The sequence below is a fragment of the Triticum aestivum genome, chromosome 3D (assembly GCF_018294505.1).
Source record: "Triticum aestivum cultivar Chinese Spring chromosome 3D, IWGSC CS RefSeq v2.1, whole genome shotgun sequence".
Lineage (NCBI taxonomy): Eukaryota > Viridiplantae > Streptophyta > Magnoliopsida > Poales > Poaceae > Triticum > Triticum aestivum.
Window position 1 is genome coordinate 444,331,196 of NC_057802.1, and position 12,319 is coordinate 444,343,514.

At 43.6% G+C, this 12,319-nt stretch overlaps 1 protein-coding gene across 2 annotated transcripts; it reads right to left on the bottom strand.

The window, feature by feature from the left end:
* Positions 1-1,911: 1,911 nt before the first annotated feature.
* LOC123079528 (beta-glucosidase 2) lies at positions 1,912-11,535 on the bottom strand. 2 transcript variants are annotated; one of them, XM_044502304.1, is made up of 27 exons: positions 11,085-11,535; positions 10,426-10,960; positions 10,275-10,338; positions 9,901-9,959; positions 9,751-9,826; positions 9,592-9,663; positions 9,356-9,443; positions 8,992-9,250; positions 8,497-8,612; positions 8,189-8,403; positions 7,789-7,817; positions 7,487-7,637; positions 7,361-7,448; positions 7,006-7,207; positions 6,240-6,296; positions 5,602-5,665; positions 5,205-5,263; positions 5,055-5,130; positions 4,896-4,967; positions 4,607-4,694; positions 4,202-4,460; positions 3,724-3,839; positions 3,395-3,609; positions 3,176-3,204; positions 2,885-2,987; positions 2,720-2,807; positions 1,912-2,569 (listed from the first exon to the last, which is right to left on the bottom strand). In XM_044502304.1, the coding sequence occupies exons 2-27, from the start codon at positions 10,570-10,572 to the stop codon at positions 2,338-2,340; spliced, it is 3,024 nt and encodes a 1,007-aa protein (XP_044358239.1). In that variant the 5' UTR covers positions 10,573-10,960; positions 11,085-11,535; the 3' UTR covers positions 1,912-2,337. The 2 variants fall into 2 exon arrangements, with proteins under 2 accessions (XP_044358239.1, XP_044358237.1); XM_044502302.1 differs by lacking the exons at positions 6,240-6,296; positions 7,006-7,207; positions 7,361-7,448; ... (10 more) ...; positions 10,426-10,960; positions 11,085-11,535 and adding an exon at positions 5,764-6,228.
* Between the last annotated feature and the right edge of the window lie 784 nt (positions 11,536-12,319).

Sequence of the window (12,319 nt, forward strand, 5' to 3'; positions counted from 1 at the left end):
GCGGCCGTCCGTGCCGACCTGCAAAACCGTTTTTCCGTGAACTGCAAACGCGTTTTGCGGGTCGGCGAGATGCGGGGTCTGCTAGAGATGCTCTAACGAGTGTACCGGTAGTGCGCTGCTTTTTTTAATCTTTTTTTTCTCTTTTCGTTATTTTCCGGTCTGTTTAATTTATAAATTTGAAATAAAAGTACGCAAATATTAAAAAACATTGTGAATTCTAAAAAAAGTTCACGCGTATTCAGAAAATGTTCACCGGTTCAAAAACAATGATCAAGAATTCAAAAAAGTTTGTGAATTCACAAAAAGTTAATGAATTAAAAAACTGTTCGTTAATTCAAAAAAGTTCGCAAATTCAAAAAATATACCACGCGAACACAAAAAAATGTTCCCGAATAAAATTTTGAAATCACAAACAAGTTTCAACGTCCCAAACAATATTAAATGTCAAAAAATGAAATTCGTGAAGATTTTTTGAAACCACAAACAAAAAAATTAAAAATATGAAAAAAAACTCATTTTTTAATCTTCTGAACATTTTTTGAAAACATGAACAAAGTTTAAAAAATCCAAATAATTTTTTAAAACGGGGAATTTTTTGAAAAACACAATATTTTTTGAAATTGTGAACAAAGTTTGAAAACACGAACGGTTTTTGAATCTTCTGAGCATTTTTTGAAAACACAAACAAAATTTAAAAACAATTCAAACATTTTTTAGTGCCTCTTGCATCCTATCACAAGCAAGTGTTAGTAGCTCACGATCTTCCTCCTTAAAATCTGTAATGTTAGAGCGCAATTGCATAATCTTAGCAGGTGGGCAAAACTTTGTCATGCTGGAACACAAGTTCCATGAGGTAATGGTTCCTCTACTCAAGGCTAGAAGCAATTCCTTAGCTTTTCCTCTTAGAGACAAAGAAAATAGACACAAAGTCAATGTGTGACAGCGTGTGGCTCATAGTCTTTTATACGTTTCATATCACAATTTAGTGAAAGTATGAAAATGCATGATGGCATCTTCAGAAGCGTGGCCTCTGAATTGGTTATGTTGAACCAACGTGATCAAGTGTGGTTTAATCTCAAATCACTCGGCAACAACGTTTGTAAAGTGATAGGAGTGCGCATAAAATTCTCATTGGAAGTTGCAAACTCCCCAAGTTTCTTTGTCATGATATTTTTTTCTGGGTTTTTCTACGACTACAAGAAAAAGAGAAAAAAGATAAAAACAAATTAAAACTGAAACGATACCTTTAGTCACCTAGCTAGAATAAGGCTAAGTACAAGCCGATTGTGTTACTTATGGTGATCAAACGTTCCTAAGGACTGTGGGAATATCACATGATGATTTGCATTGATTACTGTCGCTTGGTCGGTGTCATGTGGATAGAGCCTACTTATATACTCCCTCCGTCCCAAAATTCTTGTCTTACATTTGTCTAAATACGGATGTATCAAGTCACGTCTTAGTATTAGATACATCCGTATCTAGACAAATCTAAGACAAGAATTTTGGGACGGAGGGAGTACTATGCTGCAAAACCATCGAATCACACATATTTATGACTGCCCTCTTAGCAATGCTCCGGGACTACTAAGAAAAATTAAGGCATAAAGCCCAACCATAACCATCTCCTCTAGGGTCTCTATCACCCCTCATATTATAATTCATTAACTAACTGAACTGTCATCTCTATCACCTTAGCCTTTCATACTAAACTTATTATAACATAATACTCTCCTCTAGGTTCATATAGGCAAAGTGATATACAGTCAACATTCGCATACCATCACTGGAGAATTACACCACAACATGATCACACAATAATCTTTACTGCAAATATATATATGAAACTTAATAAATGGAGTAGTTTTCTCCCATATCCTCAAGAACACTGCATAACTACTCATGAGCATCATGGTGAACATGTTCAGAGGTGTAGTGATAAATATGGCAGTTTGAAAATACAAATCAATATATATGAAACTTAATAATTCGAGCCTTTCATTTCTTCAACTTACTCTGAAAGTGATGGTTTTCAAAAGAAAATACTACAGTAACTAAGAAGATAGTAGTGGTCACAGCAGCATTGGTTTCTAGTCTAGTATTCCTTCTGTTCACTTTTATAAGGCTTGAAGATATTTCAAACATGGTGCAAAGTAGTCATTTTCAGTTGTCTGAAACGACTTATAAAAGTGAACGGAGGTGGTAGTACTAATGTAATCCGAGAATCACGGTTTCTGATCGAAACCTCACGCGCACGCACGCATACGCGGTTACACTGGACTCGGGAGTCAGGACACCAAGTTCTTTTTTTTTCTTTTTTTCTTTTTTTGCGGGTAGTCAGGACACCAAGTTCAGCGCCTGGTTCACCTGCGCTCTCGACGCGAGCGCAGTGGTTCCGTTGTGCTTGAGGAAGCCGGAGTACCAGCGAGCCGAGAGCCTGGCTTCTCGCGGCCGCCTCTCGTCGGTGAAGTTGACCCGGTACAGCCCGTACCTCGACTGGTACCCCGACAGGAGCTCGAACAGGTCCATGAACGCCCACGCGAAGTAGCCTCGCACGTTGGCTCCATTCCTGCATGCACAACCGTAAGCCGGAAATTTTTTAACTTCCGAATTCCATTTGCTTGAGTGCATGCATGAATGAACGGGGAGAGCTGATTTCTTATACTACTACTGTTTTGAAACGAAATGCTGAAGAAACTGCATGTGTGTCTCGACGCACCTCATCGCCTTTAGTGTGCTCCCCATGTAGCTGCTCAGGTAACCGATCCTGCCGGTGTCATCTAGACTGTCGTCGGCAGATCCCATACCTGAAACAAACCGCACGATTAAAGATGCAGCTTTATTTGTTAACGGAGAATTGCTGCTGGTTCGGAATTCTGCTTGCCATTCTCTTGGACATAGATTGGAAGGTTCCCATAGGTTTCTTTCAGGTACTCCAGTGCAAGCTGCAACCCTTTGGGATCACTTGGAGCGTCTGTTGGGGGACCCTGCAGACCAACAAAGACTGTGTCAGTTATCGTCGAGTTTCTGATATCAGTTTTGTATATGCTAGTCTTTCTTGTACAAACTCTTTATTCAACTCGGAACATATAACCCAATGGATGGATAGTAAATGGCCCAAAGAACTGGAGTTGGCAACTTCTTTGCAAAAGACATTGATGACATAATTTTTTACCTGACCAGCTGGCGGGTCGGTCCTAGAACCTGCATCATACAAAAGAAGCACTTGTTAGAACAGTACAGAAACTCTTGGCTTGGCAAGGTTTGCTTGTATGCACAGCACATCATCGTGATTCATGGCATGAAAAACGAATCAAATTGCACACCCACATGGCACACAATTACGAGTGGTTTAGCAACAATCCTAGTATTACTATCAAAAAAGGATAACTACCTCTTGAATTAACTGACATGTCCGCCTTATAGTCTCGAACACCTGTATCTAGAGGACGATCATTCACGTAGACAGAAAAATAGTGATTTATTCCAATGAAATCTAAGGAACCCTTGATAAGTTCAGACTGAACTTTTGTGAAGGGTGGAAGGCGAGAGCCGACATTCTTCTTCATTACTTGTGGGTAGTCCCCAAACACCAATGGCCCTAGTATCCTGCCAGTACCACACTTACGATCTCAACATTACTTGTCGTCAAATGCTTCTAGATAAAAATGCCAGCACTTTCAGATCGGATTAGTGACAAATATGTAAGTGAGAGAAACATACCAGCCATACAAGAAATCTTTACATCTCTGAGTTGCTTCTAGGTCCACCGTCGCATTTGTCAGTGGATAACTCCAGTAGGAGTAGATATTTATTCCCACGATTCCTTTTTGCTTGTGCTGCATCCAAAAGGTTACTTTTTTTTATGAGCCTACACCTCTGAAAATTTTGCATCACAACAGGAAAGAATAGAATCATATTTTAGGAAAAAAGAGCAGGGGCACTGCCCACTCCATTAGAAGAATAAGAGTCTATATACACCCCTATTTTGAACGTAACAAGGCCAGAACCTAAGCAATATAAACCGACTATTCTTCCATGATATACTGCTGTCAAAAAGGAATTGAGGTACGGTTAGTGTGTATATGACTGAAAATGGGGTTTCCACTCTTGAGCAAAGCTAAGATTTCTCAGTGTCGCACTTTTCGAAGAAACTAAGTAGCACCAAAAACATTTTTGAGTAAAAAGGTCATTCACTCACTTGATACTTTTCTCTGTACAGGCTGAAAACTGATGCATGCGCCATAAGGGCATTCTTAGCGGCTATGTATGGTTCGATGCTAGAGTCCCCAGTGGTGCACTTTGTCACTCCGAATGGATCTGAGCAACGGCCAGGAGGGAATAGAGCACTATCATAAGAGCCAATTACACCGATGTTTATCTCATCGATAGTCGTCCAGGATACAACCCTATTTCCAAACTCCCTGAAGCAAACATCTGCATATGCTGTGAAATCTTCACTGCATTTTGTGGATACGGAAATATGAATATGACAAAAAGATTATGTCATAAGTAATATAATGATAATATAAATATGCCACTTGATTCCCCTAATCACCGCTGCAATGTAGTTGTTTGTTTATTTAGTATTGAGACATGAACTCACACAATTTTGGGGCTTAACCATCCACCATATTGGTCTTCGAGAATTTGAGGGAGATCTACATGGTGAAGTGTGATGTGTACTTGAATTCCTGGATGAATATCAAATACACCAGTGGTTCAAATGATTATTGCCTTCGGCTTTTATTTTGTATGCTTTCTTGAAATGAACCGACATTTACATTGATTTTGATTATATGACGTATGAACCTAACAATTGACTGCATTTAAATATGTTAAAGGTCTTAAAAATATACTCCCTCCGTCCCATAATGGACGGAGGGAGTAATTACCATGATTCACTAGCTCATCAATGAGGTTGTTGTAATACTCTAGCCCTTTGGGATTGACAGCTCCGCGTCCATCTGCAAACCCAAAATTTCCCGAAAAAATGAGATAAATTAGAAAACAAAACCGGTTTGTTCTGATGAAGGTTATGCGGATTTTTGTACTTGGAATGAGCCTTGACCAGGAGATGGAGAACCTATAGGCCTCTAGGCCAGTCTCAAACATGAGCTTGACATCCTCCTGCAAAATCAGATAAGCCTAATTAGTTTAAGAACTGCTAAAGCGGAGAGACGGTCAAGATTTATATTATCTACCATGTATTTGTGGTATCCATCTGCAGCAACATCTCCCGTGCTTTTGTCTGCCATTTTGCCTGCAAGAACAAATCAAACTGTCAAAAATGACCTAACTGCAACAAACACTTCTTGTCTTCTTGGTCAACGGCGTCAAATTCTGGTCTTGGCTATTGCAAACACCAATTTGTCATGTTCAATTACTCTAAATTTAGTTATGCTTCAGCAACGGAAATGCTGTGTAAATTGTTCTACCGAGAGGGAAGTCGTCTTAAATATCCACTCAACATCAGGTAACCTGATCACAAGTTGCTCAAGGTGCTATTTCTTATGCATATGGGAAGTATCCAGAGTCTGACATTCATATGGGAAATCCAGATACAAATTTCACAAACATGTACAGTATGTAGCAACCAACCTGCGTGAGTGAAAGTGTCCCAACTGCTCGGACTCCTGCCATCCTCAGCAACAGCACCCTCATACTGCATGCAAAAGAAGAATCAAAATTCATTAAATCCGTGCGCCACCCGATGAACTAAACACACCGGAACTTTCAGCTCAAACGAGATGGATTCCTTGCTTGATATGCCGAGGTTCCAGCTCCAAACACGAATTCCCGTGGGAAATCGCTTCTTGTGAAGCCAAGATCAGCCGCAGTTGCACCCTGAACCCAGAGGGACAGCAGGAGGTAGAGGAAGGCAGTAGCACCCATCTATGTTTGTGCCTTTCTGTGCATAGTTAGGAGATTTATATCAGAGTTGTTGATCTCAATAGCAACCTCAACCACCTTCATGGTCCTGGAAAGCACCAGCTTAAACACTGTGTGTGCCTGCACTGCACACTTCGATGGAAACATTTTATCTGAATGCACACGCCTTTCCTTTTCCAATAAATATACCCGAGGTCTTTGTTTTCATAGTACATTTATTTGTCCTCTTGAGGTGGATGTGTTCAACTGCCCCTTCAGCATCTCACGAGCACCATCACCAATTTGGTCAAATACGCCACAGACCAGCGGCATCATCCCATTAAGAAAGAAAAGACATGCATGCTCACTTGGAAAATTAGTGCCATGTGAATCACAAGAATGGCAGGAAAAAGGACGAGGCTGCACTGTTACAGAAACAACGAGCAGGAGGGATGGTGAGCATCAGCATCTGCCCCTTTTCTCCAGGTTAAATGCGCGACGGAATCGGGAAGACAATCAGTGACAGACGAACAGCATCTATAGTGGCTCCGCAACCGGCTGGGAAACGGGGAGCTTGGCGGCGCAGTCGAGCCGAGAAAGAAACGCTTAAGTCGTGCGGAGGAGAAAACAAAGGAGACCGGGTATCGCCGCCGGAGGAGAGACGATGAGTCGATGACCCCGCTGGAGGAGAAAAAAAAACGCTGAACTTATGTTCAGGCCAAATCCACAGGTAACTGGCTGGAATAGCATCAGACGAACATCTCTGATTTCATGGCAACAATTCTAGAAAGTAGAACACAGTAAAGCATACACATATAATTTCAATGTTTCAAGTGGCTGTCATGATCATCTCGAGATGATAAACAAGCTCTCATGGTCACCGAGACCAAGCTTACCATGACCTTCTCATATTTTACCAAATGTGACATTTCTCAGCGCCATATCATGCTCTCATATCACTGGTGTCCTAAAGAAAATACTTAAGAAAATAGTGGTCACAGGAGTATTGGTTTCTAATAGTACTAATGTAATCCAAGAATCACGCTTTCTGATCGAAACATCTCGCGCACGCATGCACGGTTGCACTGGACTCAAAGACGGGAGTCAGGACACCGAGTTCAGTGCCTGGTTCACCGGCGTTCTCGACAGCAGGGCAGAGGTTCTGTTGTGCTTGAGGAAGCCGGAATACCAGCGAGCCGAGAGCCTAGCTTGCCGTGGCAGCCTCTCGTCAGCGAAGTCGACCCGGTACAGCCCGTACCTCAACTGGTACCCGGACAGGAGCTCAAACAAATCCATGAATGCCCAGGCGAAATAGCCTCTCACGTCGGCCCCGTTCCTGCACAACAAACAGAGCATCACGCAAATGCATGGTGGAATGCTTTCCTTTTGTCCCTGGGAACCGTAAGCTGGAAATTTTAACTTCCGAATTCCGTTGCCGTTGACATGAATGAACGAACGGGCAGACTGCAGCCCTGCTGTTCCGACGCACCTCATCGCGTTTAGTGTGCTTTCCATGTAGCTGCTCAGGAAACCGACCCTGCCCGTGTCATCTAGGCTATCATCGGCAGACCCCATACCTGAAACAAATCAGGTAACTACATGAGTAAGGATGCACCTTTGTTCGCCAACAGAGGCTTGCTTCTGGCTGGGAATTTCTGCTTGCCATTCTCTTGAACATAGACCAGAAGGTTCCTGTAGGTTTCTTTCAGGTACTCCAGTTGAAGTTGCAACCCTTTGGGATCACTTGGAACATTTACTGGGAAGCCCTGCACTCCAATCAAGATCATCTTTGACAGTTACTGTCAAGCTTTTGACATCAGTTTTTAAGTGGGTATTTCTTTTCTAGTCTCTTGAAACTGCATTTTTAGCTAAAAACTGGCGACTTCTTTTGTAAAACACTGACGGCGTTTTTTTTACCTGACTAGATGGTGGGTCTATCCTAGAACCTGCATCATACAAAGGAATCACTAGTTAGTACAGTACGTTCAACTCTTCTCTGTTACATTGGTGTAGAAAAGCATGCTTTCAGATGTCGCATATCAAGAATACCCCCCCCCCCCCCCCCCTCCTTTGTTTTTGGTAAGCAGGATGCAGGAATCCCCTTGTTTGCTTGTGTGACCGTTGCCAGAAAAATGAATATCAGGCCTACTGTTGCACACAATTTCTAGTGCAACCACATAACTAACCGTTACATGAAGAATGCATATCCTAGAAAAAGGGACTCCAAAAACTAATCGAATTGCACATCCACATATAGTACACAACTATGAGCAGTTAAGCAACAATCCTAGTATCACTATCCAGAAAAGATACTTACCCCTTAAACTAACTGACATGTCTGCGCTGTAGTCTCGAACGCCTGTTTCTAGAGGGCGATCATTCACGTAGAGAGAGTAGTAGTGATTTATTCCAATAAAATCTAAAGAACCCTTGATAAGTTCAGACTGAACTTCCGTGAAGGGTGGAAGGCGAGACCCAACATTCTTCTTCATTACTTGTGGGTAGTCCCCAAACACCAATGGATCTAGTATCCTGCCAGTACCACACTTAACTTAAGATCTCAACAATGCACGTATTATGCAGGTTAAATGCTTCCAGTGACAAAATGGAGGCACAATATCATACCAGCCGAAGAAGAAATCTTTACATCTCCAAGTTGCATCTAAATCCACAGTGGAATTTGTCAATGGATAACTCCAGAAGGAGTAGATACTTATGCCAATAACTCCTTTTTGCATGGCCTACATCCAAAAAGGTTCCTTACTTTTTTATGAGCCTATACTTCGGAAACATTTGCACCATGACAAGGAAATAAGAAGAATGTAATATCTTTTTTAGATAACGGAGAACAAGCGTCTACGTACATGATGTTCCTGTTTTAAAGGGGACAGGCCCAGGAACCTAAACAAAATAAATCGAATACTCCCCCAAGAAATACTACCCTCAGTGTGTAGCCAATGCTGAAACAATGTATTATGAAATAGATGAATTACGATGTGGTTAATGCATAATGACTGAAATGGTGCCTCCACCCTTGAGGAAAGCTAAAATGGTTTATAATATCACAGTTCATGAACAATAAGCATCACCAAAACTGTAAATACAAGATCGTCCACTCACTTGATATTTTTTTCTGTACAGACTGGCAACCGATGCATGCGCCATAATTGTATTATGAGCTGCTATGTATGGTTCGACACTAGAGTCCCCAGCGGTGCACTTTGTTGCTCCAAATGGATTCGAGCAACGGCCAGGAGGGAATATAGCAACATCATAAGAGGCCAATATACCAATGTTTGGCTCATTCACTGTCGTCCAAGATGCAACCCTATCTCCAAACTCCCTGAAGCAAACATCTGCATATGCTGTGAAATCTTCGCTGCATTTTGTAGATTCAAAAATATGAATAGAACAAATGATTATGTCCTAAGTATGCCAATGCCATATAAAATCGCCACTGCAGTGAAATCATATGTACACTTACATAATTCTGGGGCTTAACCATCCACCATACTCATCTTCAAGAATCTGGGGAAGATCTAGATGGTGAAGTGTGATGTGGACTTGAATTCCTGGGATAAATAGCACGGAGACCAGAGGGTTCAAACTTTTATTTTGCATGTATTTCTTGAGAAGGAACATCGATTGTATGAAGTATGAACCTAAAAATTGATTGCAGTTAAACATTTAAATGCTCAAAGATCTAATAAAAATACTTGCCATGATTCACTAGCTCATCAATGAGGTTATTGTAGTACTGTAGCCCTTTGGGATTGACAGCTCCACGTCCATCTACAAACCCGAAATTTCCAGAAACAACGAGATAAATTAGAAAACTAAAGCAATTTGTTCTGATGAAGGCCATGATAGTTTCTGTACTTGGAATGAGCCTTGACCAGGAGATGGAGAACCTATAGGCCTCTAGACCCGTCTCAGACATGAGCTTCACATCCTCCTGCAAAATCAGATAAGCCAAATTTCTTTCATAAGAGAAACGCTCAAGATTTTGCAAGGCCCCATATTATTTACCATGTATTTGTGGTACCCATCTGCAGCAACATCTCCCGTGCTTTTGTCTGGCATTTTGCCTGCAATGTAAAAAATCTAGCTGTCAAAATTGACCTAACTGTGATTGGTCAACCACATGAGGTTCAGGTCTTGGCTATTGCCAATAACACTCTAAATTTAGTTATGCTCAGCAACATAAATGTTGTGTAAATTGTTCCACCAAGAGGGCAGTCGTCTCAAATATCCACTCGACGCACCAGGCAAAACTGATCACAAATTGCTCAAGGTGTCATTTGTTACACATTGTGAAATATCCATGGTCAGGTCATATGCACCCATGCTAAAAGAAAATGTAGTTGCAGCACTGGAAAACTAGAGACAAATTTAGAACCAACCTGCGTGAGTGAAAGTGTCCCAACTGCTTGGGCTCCTGCCATCCTCAGCGACAGCACCCTCATACTGCACGCAAAAGAAACAAGTCAAGATTGATTAAACTGGCGACGGCACCCGATGAACTTCAGCCCAAACAAGATAAAGATTACTTACTTGGTATGCCGAGGTTCCAGCTCCAAAGACGAATTCCCGTGGGAAATCACTTCTTGTGAAGCCAAGACCGGTCGCAGCAGCAGCATCCTGAACCCAGAGCCAGAGGGACAGCAGGAGGTAGAAGAAGGCAGTAGCACCCATACCCATCTATGCTTGTGCCTTTGTGTGCATAGTCGTTGACTCGCTCCCTTGCGAGGGGATTTATGCCCGAATTAATCTCAGCAGCAACCTCTTTCATGGGACGCAACAAGACTTAATAATGTTTCTCTGCAGTCAGACCTGGCGATCCTCGTGGACATGTGCAGCTACAATGCCTGCACGCTTCGATCGAGACATTTTTATCTGAACGCACATGGCATTTCCTTTTCCAATAAATACAGTTGGGTCTTTCTTGATACTGTACTGCATTTATTTGCCGCTCTGAGGTGGGTGTGTTCAACTGCTCCCTTCAGCATCCCATTTATTTGCCGCTCTGAGGTGGGCGTGTTCAACTGCTCCCTTCAGCATCAGCAACTTGGCCAAACACGCCACAGATCTGATGGATAAACACGGAATAGCGACAGCATCCAATTAAGAAAAGACGTGCTTATTTGGAAACTAATGCCACAAGAATGGCAGGAAAAATGATGAGGCTGCACAGTTGGGCTTGGGCCGTGTACCGAGAAGCATCAGCAGTTCAGGACCCGCCCCTCTTCCCCGGGTTAAGTGGGCTCTGAGGGAATCTCGGAAGCAACCGGTGGAAGAGATCGGCGTCCATAGCGCCTCCGGCTAGATGGAAAGCTGCAGCCAGCTGGGGAACGGAGAGCTTGGCGGCGGCGCCGCCGCCGAGATTGAAGAGCCCATGGTTTAACGGAGGAATCGAGGCCCCCGGGTGGAGCGGAGGAAGAAATGCTTAACTTGTGCGGAGGAGAAAAGGCGATCCGTCGCTAGCTTAGTAGCTTCTGATCTTGCCGCCGCAGGAGAGACGATGAGTCGATGACCCCGCCGGTCGACTGAGAAGACACCGTCGAGCCGTCTGGTGATTTGTTGGCACGAGCACGCACACTCTCCCTGATTCCACGCTTGTGTTGGGCCGCTCGAGATATCCTCATGAGGCGTCAGGCTTTTTGTTTTCTTTCGCGCGTTTTAAAAGCAACTGCAACGCGCAGACCCATTTCGTTCATGGGTAGTCGGTTTAAATGGACACACGCCTGCTTTTCGTTCGTCGGGCGACCCATTTCTAGTTTAATTCTGGGCCTCATTTGCGTCGGCGCGGACACGAAGCGAACGCGCGCGACGCCCGCCTACTCCTCCCTGGCCCGCCAATCGATGGCACATAGGCCATTCTCTTCCACTCCATCGACGACAAGCCCTTGCCCGCCCCATCCCCTGCCGCCATCCAGTTCCGGTGCCCCTGTCAATAGTCTGCGCCCATACACCTCCCTCGCACGCCGCCACCTCTCATGTCGCCGCCACTACCAGCCTGTCACTGAGCTACCACAGCTTCCCCCCATCGCCCGACGTCGCCGCGTGCACGAAGTCGCCCCCCGTGCCCCCAGCGACGCCACCACGCTCGTCGGACGCCGCCAGGCCAGCTACCTGGTCCAGGGGAGGCGTGCGTCTCTTCGTCGACCAGCTTCTTCGACGACGTCCGCAAGTTGTTCGACAATTTGCCCCCAAGGTACAAGACTCCGCCGACGAGTTCTTTTTCCACAATTTCCTTCTTTGGAAGGACTACTTTGAGACACCCAACCCGCTCTTCAAACATCACCAATTTCGGCGTCGTTTTCGTATGGCTAGGCATGTTATAAACCGTATTCGGGAGAGGGTGGTCGGATAAGACAAGTATTTCAAGTGCAAGGAGGATGCCCTTGGAAAGATTGGATTATCCTCTTATCGGAAATGCATTGCAGCT

What these genes read in the sequence shown, in the direction of transcription:
- LOC123079528 (XM_044502304.1), bottom strand. Translation starts at nt 10,572, where the DNA reads ATGGGTATGGGTGCTACTGCCTTCTTCTACCTCCTGCTGTCCCTCTGG. An exon ending in CCCTGCTGTCGAGAACGCCG is followed by an intron (nt 6,297 to 7,005) that starts GTGAACCAGGCA and finishes TTTCTGTAACAG; the next exon opens with TGCAGCCTCGTCCTTTTTCC. An exon ending in CCGACCCGCCAGCTGGTCAG is followed by an intron (nt 2,988 to 3,175) that starts GTAAAAAATTAT and finishes GTTGGTCTGCAG; the next exon opens with GGTCCCCCAACAGACGCTCC.